The 17,259-nt window shown below is 45.6% G+C and overlaps 1 protein-coding gene across 2 annotated transcripts in view; it reads left to right on the forward strand.

Moving 5' to 3' along the window:
- The window catches only part of slc9a1a (solute carrier family 9 member A1a), a 35,104-nt gene extending 21,305 nt beyond the window's left edge, over nt 1-13,799 (forward strand). Inside the window, exons 4-12 of one of the 2 annotated variants that reach the window (XM_027019918.2) lie at nt 374-591; nt 2,579-2,781; nt 5,861-5,950; nt 7,289-7,359; nt 8,511-8,687; nt 8,996-9,107; nt 9,232-9,333; nt 9,573-9,654; nt 10,128-13,799. In XM_027019918.2, the coding sequence (XP_026875719.2) occupies nt 374-591; nt 2,579-2,781; nt 5,861-5,950; nt 7,289-7,359; nt 8,511-8,687; nt 8,996-9,107; nt 9,232-9,333; nt 9,573-9,654; nt 10,128-10,426 (1,354 nt within the window). In that variant the 3' untranslated portion in view covers nt 10,427-13,799. The remainder of the gene's footprint in view (nt 1-373; nt 592-2,578; nt 2,782-5,860; nt 5,951-7,288; nt 7,360-8,510; nt 8,688-8,995; nt 9,108-9,231; nt 9,334-9,572; nt 9,655-10,127) is intronic. The other variant, XM_027019922.2, reaches the window with a different exon arrangement.
- The last annotated feature ends 3,460 nt before the right edge of the window (nt 13,800-17,259 follow it).

Raw genomic sequence — 17,259 nt, forward strand, 5'->3', positions numbered from 1 at the left:
AAGGATTTAAAAAAAGAAAAATCAGCAATAATAGTAACTGTAGCAAAGTGATGTTGAGAAGTACGAGTTGATCCAGCAACACCGGAGCAGGGAAAAGAAGTGCCTGATAAAGAAGTCCTGGATCACGAGCATTTATGCTCACAATGTCTGTTGTTGTAATTGCTATTTACTTTCTTTTCTCAAGCTTAAGGGAGAGGGATGAACCTTCAGACAGTCTATCCCAGCTAAAGACACTTCTTTATAAGCAGATAATGACCACAGTGCGGCTGATTTGGTAGTATTGTCTAGAACAGCTTTGGACTTGATGCCTGAGTGTCTATGACCAGATGTGAAGGGATTTTGGCCCGTTTCCCTCCTGTGTATCCATTTGCAGGTTAATCGCGTGTGGTGTGGTCATGCGGCCCTACATGGAGGCCAACATATCCCACAAGTCCCACACCACCATCAAGTACTTCCTGAAAATGTTGAGCAGCGTGAGCGAGACGCTCATCTTCATCTTCCTGGGTGTGTCCACGGTCGCCGGTAATCACAAGTGGAACTGGACGTTCGTCACGGTGACGGTCATCGTGTGTATGGTAGCTCGTGTTCTTGGTGAGTTAAACCAATGTGCCTTGGTATTGGCTGCCATATTGGTCTCGGACTGTCAGGGAGTCAAAAGGTTTATTTGGCTTGTCTGTTTCTGGCTTCGACTGAATGCGCGTGTGTGTGTGTGCCAGGCTTTAGCTTTCACACGGTAACATAGTCCATTGCTTTGTACAAGCAACCAGGTTCTTATTGTGCTTAAGCCAGGTGCCAGGTAATCGGGGGCTTTGCAGTGCTGACTCACTGGCCATTGGAATGGGCCAAATTGTGCAACAAGCATGACTTTCTGTGCCTGTGTGAGCATCTCCTGTCTGCTTCCCCCTTTCTGGTTTGCACTACTTCTTCTCCTCAGTGTTAGCTCCGTGGCTGAATGGTTTTTGTTTGTTTGTTTGTTTGTTTGTTTGTTTGTTTGTTGTGAAAACCCTTTCCCACGTTACAGGCCAGATAGCCAGATTTGCAGTGGCTGGTCCCTGGATAGTACAATCCCACCGGTGGTATTCGAATGCCGCTTTAGAACATTGCATTTTGAACGCTGAAGCCACAGTCATCTTTAAATTTACTTGTTCATCAAATATGTCCACTAATCCAAATCACCCCCAAAATAAAATGTCGACTGGAGCTTTCCCTTGCTCATGTGGCAGCGACTGGAATTCAACTTCCTGTACCAAGCATGTTGCGCAGTGCAGCTGCGCCTATACGACGTGTGTCTAGGCTCTGCGGCCATGTTAGAAGCATGCTTACAAAATGCATTCCTTTCATGTTTTCAAGTCGTTGTTAATAAAACAAAGTAAGCAAGGAAATGCTCCGCATTTGTCTGCTGTGCTGGGCACATCTGGAGTTAAAGCAAGCTTGCCTAAAGCCGTGATGCTAATGAGATTCTGCGCTCTGTTGCACTCAACAGATACAGCGTGCTGCATGCTAGCCAAAGCTGAACTAAGATAGCTAAATGTAAAACAGGATTTTTTTATCTGGCTGGGGTTGGGGTTTGGGATTGATTTTGGGATTGATTTTGGGATTGGTCTTGGGGGATTGGTCTTGGTCTTGGGTTTATCCCTTGGGAGGTTTTCTTCCAGCCATGCAGGATCACACCCGATACAGCTAATCAGTTGTTTTAAGACTGACACCAACTGATTATAGCAGTGGAATCAGTAGCTGTGGGCCTTATACAGCCAACCCCTGCCATGAGGTGGACATGGACATAATCTCAGCTAGGGGTGGAGAGGCGGACACGACCTCAGCTAGGGGTCATGGCAGACTGCTGTGGGAAACTGTGAATTGCAGACATGGAGGCAAATGAGTGGTTTGAATCAAAGGGGCTTTTAACCAGTGTTCCTCCTTACAGGAAACACGTCTCATAAAATGACTACATAAGATTGTGTGCTTCAGAGAGGAAACGACGCGGTAGCTAAAACCATCTCAGCATCGCGTAGTGCGTCATCCATCACGTTCCTTAGCTGATGTCCTGTGTGACTATGCCGATGTGTCATGATGACGGCGTTTTCTGCTTGGTGGTACGGGTTCATCGGTCAGCTTCTCAGACAGTGCCCTGCAGACGTCAGTCATGCTGTCCTTTATCTAAGTGTGGACCCATCTGCACTGACGACCAAGTGCAAAGCCTTTCTGGGTCGCTGCTAGTGAGACTCCAGACAGCAGAACACATGCTTGTGCTCCGTGTGGACGGAGAAGCAGCCACGAATCGCAACATGAGTTAGAGAACTGCTCCGCCACTGCTGTTAATCAGTCCTAATTATCCATATGGCATGAAACCAAGTGATATACAACTGTAGTTCTTAAGCCTGATGGGAAATCTTCCCAGGATAGGAGGCAAGTTCTACCTCCATCTATCTACTGAGTGGAATCTGGTGTGTCCATTCAGGGACAGGATGATGAGCCATACATAGGCCTTTGAGGACAGGTAACCAGATCTACCGGTTCGGTTGTATCAAAGCTTAATTTCCTCCCCATGACAGGTTGGCAATTTTCTATCCCTCCCCAGGTGTCATCTTTTTGACCTACGTGATCAATAAATTCCGCATAGTGAAGCTCACCACTAAGGACCAGTTCATCATAGCCTACGGTGGCCTACGAGGGGCAATTGCCTTCTCCCTGGGGTATCTACTCAACACAGACCATTTCCCCATGAGGGATATGTTCCTCATTGCCATCATCACCGTCATCTTCTTCACTGTCTTTGTGCAGGTGAGTGCTAAGGCGTGTTTTCATAGCCCTGAACCCTGTCTGCTATGTGAATTTTACTGTGAAAAGTCCGGCAACCATTTCATAGTTTGTCCGAAAAGGTTTGACAAAAACAACTTAGCACTACATTCCTAATTGTGAGTTTGTGAACTTTAACAGTGCTCCAGAGAGCTGGAATTCATATTCAAATATAAATAGAATTTATGTGAAATCAACTTTGCTCACCTCATCTTAAATTGGAGTTGTTATATTGCTAACCAGTATAATCCCTTCTAGAGGAACCTACTGCTGCAAACTGCCTTCAGTATTAGCTGATCTCCCTGGACCTCTTCAAACAGTCAACAATTTCTGAATTTCATGGATGAATTAGTTTCAAGGCAGCAATTTCAAGGAGCTTCCGTTTTTGCTGAGTTCTGCTCTCGCGTGGACTGAGCAGGGAGTGAAGCGTGCACGTGGCTGTGGAATTTTGCCATCGTGGCCTGCAGGAAGGTGTGCTGAGGTTTGCGGTTTGGCATGTGATCTGAACACTGAGGGTGTTTGGAAGCCTGCCTCTTTCCAAAGTGCAAGTTGAATGATTCATTTCGGCCTGTTCCAGAGCCACTTTTAGCTCTGGTTGTGTTGGTGCCATTGACGCTGATGGCAGGACTGGCTTATGAGATGATGATGATGATGATAGTTTTATCTACAACAAATGCCAGATATGAACAGAAGAGTCTTCCAATATAACCTAACCCAAGATCCTTCTCAATCTGGAACGAGCCCTCAGACTTAAAGAAAGATTGTTACGGTGAATCCAGTTTCCTTAAAGGCATTGTTATACAAATAATTGGCTACTATAGTGTAAATGCTAGGACTTGCAGTGATATTACTATTACACTGTTACATGTGTCCTATGTAATAAATGTGTTGTAATAATTATGTCCCAGTAGGCTCTGCTGTTTCACAGACACTTCAGAATGAAAACATTCAAAAAGCAAAGCTCCTCCCAGTATTGTTAACCTTTGCTCAAGCCAGCATGTGGGAATATTTGGTGTGACCCACTGAGTGGAAGAGAACCATGGCAGGATTTTCTCTCATCCCTTCCATCTTTGGCTAGTTTTGCGCAAACTTCATGGCTGTTGGGCTGTGATGGGAGCCATCGTGTAGCAGCATGGACTGTTGTTTCCACATTGACTGTTGGTCGTGTACACATGAGGGAGCCGAACTGATCGGTTGAGGGTCAGTGATTGTGTCATGCACTTGAGTCCTATTATTTTTTAAATTTTTTTTAATTTTTTTTTTTTTTTTACGCAGTGTGAAGCGCACTCACCACTAAGCTCCTCTTACTTGCACTGCGGGAGGAGAAACCGAACTTATGAAGCGAGGGCACTGGAGTTTAATTATGTAGTAGAACATGGGTTAGGCTATAGACATCAGACCCAGTTTGTGTTTTTAGTAGTAGCGGATTTTAGCCGAGACTGCAAGAGCTCGACCGCTGAGGAGGGGGTTAGATTTTGTTGCTGTGCAGGGCTAGGTGTTGGCTGTTGGCTTATAGCTGCTAGCTGTTAGCTGTTAGCCTGCAGCGACAGCATCTACGACCTCACACACAGCATCATCATGAAAAATCCCATTCAGCATAGAAACACTCATGCACTGTAGGTGTGTATGTGTGTGTGCGTGGTTTTAAGCATAATGTCACACACACACACTCACACCAACATGGAATGGAAAAGAAGACAGGCTAAATGGTTGCATAGCCCCACGTGGTTTCATCAAGTGGATCGTGGCTCACACTAGGGGGAGTCTGACAGACTGTGGGTAGGTGTGGTTGTCAGAACTAGGAAAATTTGGAAGGTGGAGTGAGTTTACTGTGTGTGTGTGTGTGTGTGTGTGTGTGTGTGTGTGTGTGTGTGTGTGTGTGTGTGTGTGTGTGTGTGTGTGTGTGTGTGTGTGTGTGTGTGTGTGTGTGTTTCATTAGGTGCATTTATTTTCTGTGTGTTTGCGGTTATATGCACTGTCCAACGACCTTGAGAGACACCCATAGCACCTGGTGCAAAGACCCACAGCCAGTGGGCCTGAAGAGAAGTGACAGAGGTGTAACAATATATTGATGCCTTTGAATAAATCCCCTATATATTGCATTCTTTTAGTGTACCGATGCGCATTTTGACATTTCAGTTAAACTTGAATGTCGTTATAGAATAGTTTCATATTCCTGTTTCCAGTTGATACAGAGTTCATTCATCAGTTCTGTTCATCAAATTAAAAGTTTAATTGAATGTATTCTGTGTGACACAAAATTGATCACTGAAAATGCATGTGAACCTGTTCTGTGTATGTGAGGGTTTGTGGGTGATTGACAGTTTTTGAGGTGTGGCTAATTTTCATCATCACCACTCCTATACCTCCCTGCCACCGTAGTTATTGGTCAGCTAGGTTTCATGGGAGAATTTTGGCCTTGGAAGTTGAAGACATGCTGTGACTTGCCTAGCTGGCAGCTGTCATACCCAGATTGTTGCTCTGAGCCGGAGGGAGAGGATCAAGTCATCAGAGGCGTCTAACACCATGGCCTGGGGTTTGGTCAGATAGATGCTGTGCGCTCCTACCCTGGGCCAGGGTCGTGAGGGGCCAGGGTCGTGAGGGGCCAGAGGCCTGCCAGTTCCCATCATCTCCGAACACACCCGCACTTAGCAGTACAGCTCCGTGGCTCCCAGTTCGGTCCAGTCTGGGCCTTGATCCTGTCCCATATGCGTGCATCAGGTATTCCAGGGCTGCTGCACACTCTGTTACAGGCCAGCAGGCACTGGGAATCCACCAGGGTATCTAGATGGAGTGAGGACGCTGAAGACTCCCTGGGTTTAGTGTTTTCCAGGGGGACACCAGGGTCACCTCATGGAGGGCTTGGTCACTAAGGGACTTCAAGGCCACTTCAGGGCAGAGGCTGGAAACCTGGATGTTGTCAGGGTGCTTCAGGGTACTGTATGCATCAGAGAATGCGCGGTATAGAACAGGATGTAGTGAACTGCAGCACAGTAGCCACATGTCTACATAAAATGAATTCTTTTTTTTCTTTCTCATATTCTTTGTGTTTGTGTCATTCTAGGGCATGACCATTCGACCTCTGGTTGACCTGCTTGCTGTTAAGAAAAAACAGGAGACCAAACGTTCCATCAACGAGGAGATCCACACCCAGGTAACGTCAGATCTCGTCTCGGCGTCTTCGCACCTCTCTCGCTGCTACACCCCGTCTGTCTGCACGCTCGAGACCTGGCCCGATCGGACGCCAATTCTGCCTTTAAGTTCAGAATGGGGCAGCACGCCAGAACTGCTGGGTGGGAATTGATGGGAAACTCTTCCCTCCAGCCTCAGGGTTACAGAGGACAAGGCCCTTAGGGAACGCATGAAGCAAAATGAGAACGTCTTTATATTTGACCTCACAGAGTTGCCAGATTTGTTTTTCCTTCTCAGGCTCCTCTTGTACCATTGTGTGTATTTGATCGCCATCTGCTGGCTAGTTGTGAAATGTCCTCTGTTTTCATAAACAACACTGCAGTGTGCCTTCAGTAAGGGAGTTAAAAGACTCCAGCTGATGTCTTTGCCTTTGGGTTGTTCTTAAACAGTGTGCAGTGTTGAAGACATAAAAGCTTACCGTGTTACAGGTGCAGCGTTCAGACAGAGCTACACCAAACGCTGGCTTCATTTGACTGGTACTGGAGCTCCCGGCCACCCTTCTAAAACTATCTCTGTTTGTAGCTTCCTGTTTCTACCTAAGGCTAGCACTGCTTTGGGTAATTATTTGCAAGTCAGATTTCGACCACTGGCCACACCTGCACTGCCCCAGGCACATCCCAAATCATCACCACCAGTGCAGCTATGCTGCCAGCATGCAACCTGCTCACTCACTCGCTCTCAGAATGCCTCGGGAATGCTTAGACTGAGGGAGATCCGCAGACCAGAGGCGTGTTTGCACATCCAACACACGCGTGCACAGACACACACACACAGAAGAAGCCTCGGGGTGTTGAAGGTGTCACTGAGTCATTACACTGGGGAGACGCATTCTTAACTTCCACCCTTTAAGTACAGCCTGTCTGTGAAAGGCAGCAGGAAACGGCCATTGGGTCAGAGGCTTGGCTTCTGAACACTCGGCTGTGCCGCAGTCTGGGTGTAGTGTGCATTCCGATAAGCTCGTGACTGTAACTTGCATTCACCGGCATAATTTATTTGTGCTGTAAACGTGTGCGTCACCGGCGTCTGAATGCCAGGGCGAGCGTTGCCATCACGACTACTGCACGTCCCAGCATGCCTCTCATGGAACCGCTTCAGAAGCAGGACCGACACACCCAGAGTCCTTCGGGCCAGAGTGTGTACATTGCCGTGGCGACGGTTGGCTAGGCGGTTTTCTCGTTCTTTCCATGCTGAGACTGGCGTGAGGCCTGTTCTCCACTGCCACCCTGTGTCTCTGTAGAGGCTGAGGTGCGTTACGGTCTGACACTGAGCTTCGCTCTCTTCTACTCTTTTGTTCTCACAGTTCTTGGACCACCTGCTGACGGGCATCGAGGACGTCTGTGGACACTATGGCCACCACCACTGGAAGGACAAGTGTGTACCAACAGACTTTTGATTGTGCTTTATCTCTGGAGTTGGTTATAATGGGAGTATTTTCCAAGCATTTTGGATTATAGTTAAATTTATGCATATGTGGAGATAACATGCTTTTCTTCCAGCTTTCTCAAATGCAGATGTTTTGGTGGGTGGGTGTGTGGGAGAGAGAGTGTTTCTGAATGTACCCGAGAAGTATTATATCACATCGGTACTGAGGTACCTCACAAATACTGCAAAATGATCACTGATGAGTGCCTCATTACTGCCTCTTGTGCAGCTGTGTGTGGGGAAAACGTTAGCGTTCTTAATATAGCATCGCCATGGAAGCAATAATGTCACCATGGCAGCAGCGGAGGTGGTGGGCTCACTCAGCGCTGAGCCACTCACCTAGGAGAGCCCTGAGGGGAGGAGCTGGTCGAGGGGCGGAGCTTCGTCCCTTCAGGCCTAAAGTTGAGACTGCTGACATCTGGGGTTTGAGCCCTTCCGTGAACCAGATGAGGCCCCGTGAGTCCGAGACCACGCCAAAGTGCAGGGTTTCAAATACATCGACGGGCTGGCAGGTTTCTGCGGTTTTGAGTAACAATGAGTCAAATCCGTCCAGATCCCAGCACAGTGGCAGAGCCTGGGATGGCTGAGGCGTGCCGGGACCAGGAGATGAACTGTTCCGTGGTCTGATGCCGCATGCATCGATATCCATCTTGACGGACGGCCTGTTAAGAGGCGGAATTCAGTTACAGTGTAACTTTTAGCAATTGTCAGTCTTTCTCCTCCTCGAAGCTTCCTCTTTCTGATCCGAGGACCGATCAAAGATGGCCAAGGCTGTTGGAAGGAGGTTGAGTGATTATGCTCTCCAGGAGCAGTACACCCTCATGCCTCATGAGCTGCACACTGGTACTGACCTTCAGAGGCCCAGGATCGATCGGAGAGACCCGTCCACGACCTAACGTGCCTCCAGCCTGGAGCTCATTATCTGGAGCTCAGCAGAAAAAAAAAAACAAAAAAACAATATAACCCTGCACAGGACTCCTCCACAGCTCCGGAGAAGCTCGGCATCAAAAACCTAATGCGCTTCTTTCTTTCTATTTCTTATTCATTCTCTGTCTATCCGTCTGTCCATCTCACTCTCTCACTCTGTGTGCCCTTAACAGGCTCAACCGCTTCAATAAGAAGTATGTGAAGAAGTGTCTGATTGCTGGAGACCGTGCCAAGGAGCCCCAGCTGATCGCCTTCTACCACAAGATGGAGATGAAGCAGGCCATTGAGCTGGTGGAGAGCGGAGGCGGGGTCAAGCTGCCGTCCGCCATGCCCTCCACCGTCTCCATGCAGTGAGGGGCCTTCCACCTTCCTCGCCCGGCACTCCTCATCCTCAGCCATGAGACCTTTTGTTCTCTGTTTAACCTTAGTTTCTACCTTGAAATATGAGCAGTAGTTTATTGTGGCTGGGATTCGGATGTGTTCCATAGAGTAACTAAACCATGTGTGATTCATTTCAATCTTGATATGTGAACCTCCTCCGGTTCGAAGAACTTTGCTTATAAATATTAGCAACATGGACAAAACACGTTAAATCAGACAGTGGTTGATTTATTTCTATACATTTTACAGTGTTGTCTTTTTCTATCCCCTTCTGTAGAAACATCCAACCCAAGAAGCCTCCGGAGAGAGTGCTGCCTCAGATATCAAAGGGTCGGGAGGAGGAGATCCGGAAGATTCTACGCACCAACCTGCAGAGGACACGCCAGAGGGTGAGTCCAGCCGGTACCCTCTGTGACCTCTCTAGTAACACTTAAAATAGTAGTGAACATTATTATTGTTTGCAGCAGTAATAGTTCCAGTAATTTTTAGTGTTTTTGTCTTTTTGATTTCCAGTTGCAGTCCTATAACAGACACACACTGATCGCTGACCCATACGAGGACGGCTTCACTGAGCTCATTATGAAGAGGAAAAAGGTGATAGAACTGGAGAAGAAGGTGAACTTGCAGGAAGGGGCACAGACACTGGGACTATAGGAGGGACGCGTTTTATGCCTTAACTTAATTTGTCTTAACTTTCCCTTAATCTTCAGAACTTCAGAGTAAAAATGAACAGTTTATCTGTGTATTGTACCAACTAATCTAGAAGGGAAATAACTGGAACCCTAGCTGAACTTTGCTTGGTTTCTTTTTAAGACAAGTTGAGTATGATCGTGATTATGTCTCTGTACTATCAGCTCAAACAGATGAACAATTACCTCACAGTGCCGGCCCCGCCCCCGGACTCTCCCACCATTACCAGGGCCCGCCTCTCCTCTGGTGAGCTGCACACGTCACTGCTGTTTTTGTTTTTAAGGAGGGCGTTTCTACTTTTCACAAACATTTCCATACTTGGAGTTCTCTAAATGCACAGTGTATATGAGATGTTTATTAAGTTGGATTTTAAGAGGATTGTATAATCAGTGCTAAGATGCAATGAGTTCTCATGTTTGTCTCACAGTCAGTAATTAATAATTCATTATTCAGAATACAACAACTGTTCAACAGCAGTAAGCTAAATTAGCTTAACCCTGAATTTTCCCAAAATGTGTGCAATAGCCATGAACCTGCTTATGATAAACATCGCCCGTCGGTTTCAAGGCCAGGGAAAGACTTGAGAATGTCTGTAGTTCTGACTCGGGTGTGGATTCGTACTTTTGTGGGCTCATTTGCTGCGTTCTAATTTTCAAGGTGCTCGCACAGCTGGGAGATCTGTTCAGTATTTTGCTCTCATTTCTCCTATCTGCCCACAGACCCTCAGCCCTGGAGTGCGAAGCCATCGGCGGACAACGTCCCTGCCATTAAAGTGGACCTGGCCTCTCCGCAGAGCCCCGAGTCGGGCAGCCCCGGCAGGGAGGCCAGAAAGCCTGTTCTGCAGGTCACAAGGGAAACTGAGGAGGAGGAGGGCCTGGTGATGAGGCCTTCATCCCAGGAGAAGCCGAGAAAGGGACCAGAAGACCCGGAGAGTGAGAAGGAGCAGCAGCGTCTCCTCCGCTGCCTGAGTGACCCTGGCCCCGCCGCCAGTGAAGAGGACGAGCCGTTCCTCCCCTGAGATGGGGGGAGGTGGGTGGGGGGGGGTGAGAGTGAGTGTGTGAGAGAACGAGCGTGAGTGTGAGCGATGCACGCTACCGGCTGTTTAACTGCCTTCACTGTTGCGCTCTCTCGCTGGAAAATGTCCGAGGGGTTTCGAGAGTTTGTGGTTTGGTATTGCCACTGTTTCTTGGACAAATGACTCAGAGATTTTTTTTTTTTTTTTTGTCCTTTTTTCCTCCATTTGGGCTGTGCGGAACACAAGCGAACTTTTGCAGTTAGCCAAAACGAGAACTGTTGAGAAATCACTGTCAGCAAACCAAAACAGAATGGAGGGAGGGTTGAATATAGCCATTTCTTTTCTAGCTTTATCATTCTTGTTATTATTAAGACACAAAGAAAAGCTTTGAGGAACCTCTGGAATAGGAAAACACAACTATGCATTACCAAAGGTTCATACTGTTGTGGTCTCTGACGAGTGTTCTGCTTACGTCTGTTTTTATTTTTTATTTTCTTTTTAGCGTGCATCACAACGAACTGTTTGTGTCACTTGAATCGCATTGTGTGGCATGGTGTTGTCACCTAGCACAGTGAACCCTTCACTTCTGTGGAGCAATATTAACCTGGTGCCTCGTGGTATTTTGTCATCGGAATACGTCCGGTGTGGTGGGATCTGGGATCCGATCCTTGCTGGTTTTTTGTTTTGGAGCGTGTGTAGACTGGAAGTGTGGTTCTAGCAGCTAACAGCAACTAACAGCCTTGTGATTCAGACACTCGCTTAATCACTTGTGGCATGAAGCTAAATGCAGAAGGGGAAATGGGATTTAAACTCAGTTACACAATGCAAGTTGGTTTTCATAGGAGACTGAATGTAACTGTGGATTTATTGTGATTTGTAAATATAAACTAACGTGGCGATTCAGCAGTAGTACCCAAATCCAGTCCTGGCCCTTTAGCATAAGAAATGTCATGTCAGACTTTAGGATCAGTGTGATCCATGTGGTCGCACTGATGGATTATTCAACTTTGTGCTCTTACTTTATAAACTATAAACTGTGTCTCGCTTACAGGCTTCATCCCCTCTAAATGCACCTCACCACCTGTGACTAACACTTCTACCCATGTGCCTCTGGTTACCTGCTTCTGGTCTGTTTGTGGTTTTGGTCTGTTCAGTGCTTCGGCTTTTGTGTCACAAGTCTCTGATGTCTTTGTGCAAACAGTATACAAGTATACAGTATACGGACGCTTATCGAGCTTGCCGGCCCAGCTGTCTGCGTCAATTTGAATCCCTTTTGCTTGGTTTATTCCCCTCAATACATCGGCGTCATGTGGTGTCACTCCAGAAGGAAACGATTAGGGTATTAATCACTCGTCGTTCCGTCGGTGCGTCAGATGTTACTCAACGGAACTTGAGACGTCCAAAACTATTCTGCATGCAGAGTAGACTAGATTTATTTTATTATGAGATGTATAAATAATTTTTTTTTTTTTTCCATGTAAAACCTAAAGGTCCGATGACGTCCGTGATCTGTTTGCCTGCTCTGTCTTACATGTTGCTGTTGTAATTCTGACACATGACGACATTGGGCTCGTCCCTCAGAGGCTTGTGGGGGACGGGACGGGGGACATCTTTCAGCAGAAGCAGCTTTCTTTGTTGACTGAAAAGGTTTGTTGAGTGTGGACTATGGAGGGGATTGTGGGATGGATCGGGATGGTGTGGCATCGTTTGTAATAGACCCACACCCGTCGGTCCCCGTTGTCCCAGGAGTGGGGTGTGGTGGGCGTCGCCTGTGCGCAGGGGTAAACCTGACTGATGTCGCTTGCCGACGTTTTCCTGTGACCTCTCGTGTGTGTGTGTGTGTGTGTGTGTGTGTGTGTGTGTGTGTGTGTGTGTGTGTGTGTGTGTGTGTGTGTGCGCGCATATCTGTATGTGAGATGCAGAGCACATGGGGACGGGGGGCATAATTGAGGTTGAACATTCCAGATTGGCGCGGACGGACGAAGACGCAGCACATGCAGGTGTCCCTGTGGGGGAGGACGGACAGCAGCCCATCCTGTCTTGGTATGCAACAGTGAAAGTGACCCCCAGGTTTAACAGAACACGTCTGCAGTCAGACCGAACCCAGGCCCGTGCCATCAAACCTGGCCCGTCGTATAGCCGGCGCTGCGTGGGCCCTATTCTGGCGGATGGATGTCTGTTTTTGTTTGTTTGTTTGTTTGTTTTTTAATTGCTTAAAGAAATGGGTTTGTCATTTTGAACTGTAACATCTCCCTGGTTCATTTTGAACCTCCTACTATGTCTGTGTATATGACTAACGGCTCAGACGCATGCAAATGAAATAACAGTACCTTTTGGCTCCACAGAAGGCAGAGTACTAATCTATCTCACCCAAGGCCTGATGCCTTTAGATTACAGTGATTCTAGCGCTTTCCGTCACGAGGCGCCGTCAGCCGTTGTCCTGTCGTTGTCTAAGCTGACGTCTCATGCTGCTTCCCCCACCCCCCCGGCTGCATGTGCGAGCGCTCGTCCACGTCTCTGCCTCGCTCCGTCAACCTGCACAGCACCAGTGCGCTGACATTAGCCATCGCCGTTCAGCACAAAGCAATAACAGGAGCGGGTTAAATGTACTGTGAGCAGCATGTTTGCTGGTATGTCGCAGCTCACAAGGCTGGTGATGTGGCCTGTCCAGTCCAGAGGTATGGTACCAAAAAGTGCAGGAAGAAGAGTTTCCTGTCCAGCTAATGGACCACTGTGAGCCTTTGCTTCGTGGCACGTGGAGGACAATTTTATTATTAGGATATTATATGAGGACTTATGGAAAAATCTACATATTGTACCATTAAAAAAAGCTGAATTTTGTTGATGTTTTATTCATATTGATTCTTTGTTTGTTTGTTTGTTTTGTTTTTTATTTGCTTCTGCCTGTTCTTACTTCTGGGAAGGAGAGAATGAGCTTTAATGATTGAACTTGCGGAGAGGTTCCCAGACATCGGTTCATTCAGCTGACAATGTACGCCCTGACACAGCTGTCTCTGTGTGATCTGTGTTTTAAGATGTATTGATTGTTGTTGATTATCCAGACATAATGGCTTATTGCCTTTTCCCTTATTATTGTGTTTTGACTACTCCACTTTAAATAATGATGCAAAGGCATTTGCAATAAAAAATATTTTATTTTACAAGAGAAACATGTAAGAATAAATCTATATTATGAAAATGTAAAATGCTATAGATCAGAGTTTACTGAATAACAGCCCAATCCACACTACAGACTTGTCCACTGTATTGGAGTCCCCTGGCTTATTCCATACATACATCCTTCTTTACCTTTTGGAACTAGCATACAGTTGTGATCCAATGAAAAATACAATAAAGTTTTCACTGAATAAAAGTAGTCAATTTTACTTACTAAAATGTGTGCTTTTAAGACAATATTTTGAGAGGACTTGGAGACGGCGCAATGGCGTTGTTAAAGTGATGCTGCAATTCGGAATGTGAACAACAGGTGGAGCTGTGGACTCACCACAATAGCCTATTATTGGGTGAGGGAAACGAAGGGTGGGGTAAGATTTTGAAAAATAATGCAATTTTGAAAAATAATGCAATTTAGGCGCAAACTCACACATGCACTTAATGTTTCAGGAAAGCGAGGACACTTAAAAATATATTTAACGTGTTTATGAATACGTTTCCCTTCTGCAGCGAAAATGAAAATAAGCAGTATTATTTAGGCACATTGTGAGTGAATTTCCGTGGTAGTTTTTTAAACAGCAAGTTTATATGCTGTCAGTTATCACTACGTAAAAAATACTAAGTGGTCCGTACCCGGAGCTGCATAAACCTTTATTCATTCAAAATTGTATTCCTTTAAATTGTCTCGCTATTAAATTTAGGTGATTAATTTATCTGTCGCCCGGCCCATTCTATAGGATTTATGGAGTTAAAAACAGTCCTGTTCCGCGAGAGTCACGTGATCTGTGTTTATAAAGACGTATTTATTTTCCTCCGATTAGTTTAAAAGCTGAGAGCTGGCGCCAGTCTAAAGCATTTCCATGCCGTTGTTGTGAGACTGTTCAGATGATACATGAGATGAGCGGTTTGGACATGTTTTATGACGTGCCATTTAAAAGGGAAATGACATCACGACATTAAACGCTTTAAGCCTCGCGCTCCTCACCCGCGTGCAGACATATGACGCGCCACTCGTCAGGAGCGCACCATTTAAAAGCGCGCACGTGGGACATCAGCTCGCTTCTGAGCGCGCATCGATGCAGCTGCCGAAGGTCTCCTAGAGGGTGCTCGTGAGCACCTCCGTGATCGCCTAAAAGGGAAATGGGATACCCTATGACCTCGCATTCTTGAGTGCGTGCGCAATTATGGACAACAGGACCGCGAGCGCGCCGTTTGGGACTGTGCCTTACTATTCATCTTTTAGGACAGAGACGCAAGCGTGCAGGTGATACTTTACGTGTCCTCGAGTCACTAGGTGAACGTGCTTATTTTGGGGACGTGCTCCTTTGTGTTACCTCTGCGGTTGCATTCTGGCTTATTTATAGCTTCCAAGCTCATTGCAAAAAAAATAATAGAGATCCTTTTTAGGTAATTTAAGAGGCGCATATAGAATATGTATGCGCTAAGGGGAAACCCCTTGATCAGGTCCCATAAAACACGGTAAGGCAGGTATGAGCTGGATAAGTGTTGCGGCTTTGTAGAATTAAGCCAAATGGGAGCATGGAATGAATAAATATGTACCAAGATCTGACCCCCGAGGGCCTCGGCATGTTATAGCTATCAGACCCACAACTGCCAATCCTGACGAAGCCCTTCAAAATACGATCTGAACCATTTGAGAACCGTGTCTGACAATCCTGCACAATTTTCCAACATGTCTAGAAATATACTGTGATCTGCAGTGTCAAATGCACCGAGAAGAGCCGAAGAACTGACATTTTACCGGAGTCACTATTCAGGCATATGTGATTTAATACCATTATAAGACCAGTCTCTGTACTATGGTGGCATCAGAAATATGATAGGAATTTGTCAAGATATCACTTATATTTAAAAAAAAAAAAAAAAAAGTTAGTTAGATGGTTGAAAACCACTTTTCATATGATCTAACTCACAAAAGTAAGATCTGAGATAGGTCTACAGCTGTTTAAAATAGAAGCATCAGAGGTTTCTTTTTCAAAAATGGTTTAAGAATAGATGAGAGCCATTCACAACTACTTGAAAATGTTTTTGAAATATAGGTCAGTAGGCAGAATATCAAGACAGCATGTAAACAATTTAACTGTTTAACTGTTCCTAAGGTATTTTACAGTCAATTGTATTAAATAATAATCTCGTCATTTCTGGGTGATGATAGAGATAGCATTGTCTCAGTGAGGTTTTGATGGTAAGTCTAATGTTTTTAATTTTATCATTGTAAAAATATTGAAAATTCATTATATTTTATATGGAGAGAAGTTAAGTGACTTTCTGTTTTGGTGGTTCTGTAAAATTGTCTTACAAGGGGCACCTTTTTAAAATGCAGATTTTAAATACACAATATAAAAATAATGACAGTACACTGAATATATGATGATATATATAATGAGTATAATGAATATTACCCAGGATGCAGCACTAGTACTCAGGCACTAATTCTGATGCAACATGAAAACAAACCAAGAGAAAGAAGACACGTGCAGTCTGAGAGGGACTATAGCAGTGCCTTGACCATTTCTGAGAAATACATGGTTCATTAATCTCATTGCTTTGTACTTTTCTCTTGCTGCAGTTTTCAGTTGCAGGCCTCATTCCCATCACTTAATACATTTTGCCAGCATATCTGATAAAATGCTAAATGAAAACTGGAATCTAATAGTAATTAAACTTGATATTTTGGTTCTCTCTTTTTTGAGACGGAATTAATATGACGTCAATGCCAGAAGGTGATTCACATTTGTTAACCCATTGTTGCACAAGCAACATGGTCCATAAAGCAGATCCACTTAGTGATCTGGGTCTTTGCACTGAGCATGTCAAGAGAGCCAACTTCAAGACACCAGGAACTTCAAGACCCATGTTTTGTGTGTGTGTGTGTGTGTGTGTGTGTGTGTGTGTGTGTGTGTGCGTGCGTGTGTGTGTGTCTGTGTGTCTGTGTGTGTGCGTGTGTGCGTGCGTGTGCGTCTGTGTGTGTGTGTGTGTGTGCGTCTGTGTGTGTGTGTGTGTGTGCCTCTGTGTGTGTGTGTGTGCGTCTGTGTGTGTGTGTGTGTGTGTGTCTGTCTGTCTGTGTGTGTGTGTGTCTGTCTGTCTGTGTGTGTGTGTGTGTGTGTGTGTGTGTGTGTGTGTGAAGTCCAGTCCTGCAGACCCACTGCCTGTCACTTTCGGGTATCGTATATGTGTGGGCTCGTTAAGGGCTCGTTAAGGGATAGATAATTAACTGGTTTCAAATCAAGCAATGCACTAAACTGGTGGCAAATCCAGCTATAGATCAAGGACTCTTAAAAGCTGTACAAATCCAGCAGTTCACCATATTATTTCATGTGTTTGTCTGCTTAACAACGTGCTATCAGTAAAACTCAGACAACTCATAATGGTGCCTTGGATTACATTTTTAGGCTTTGTGGAAATCCAATTTGACTGTCTAAGTGCTTTCACAGTCTGCTTGTTTGTTTCTTTTATTTGTTTATTGTAGCATTTGAATTAATGTTACCAGATACAGACCAACATAATTACGTTTGAGCAAAGTTCATGATTTAAAAACGACTACTTGACCCCCAACCACTGAAGTAACCTTCTATCAACCCTTATTCTCTCAACCATCAATATCCCCCCCATCCTGTGAGCAAGTCTGCAAGGCTAGCTGT

Source organism: Electrophorus electricus, chromosome 5 (genome assembly GCF_013358815.1).
Source record: "Electrophorus electricus isolate fEleEle1 chromosome 5, fEleEle1.pri, whole genome shotgun sequence".
NCBI classification, from domain to species: domain Eukaryota; kingdom Metazoa; phylum Chordata; class Actinopteri; order Gymnotiformes; family Gymnotidae; genus Electrophorus; species Electrophorus electricus.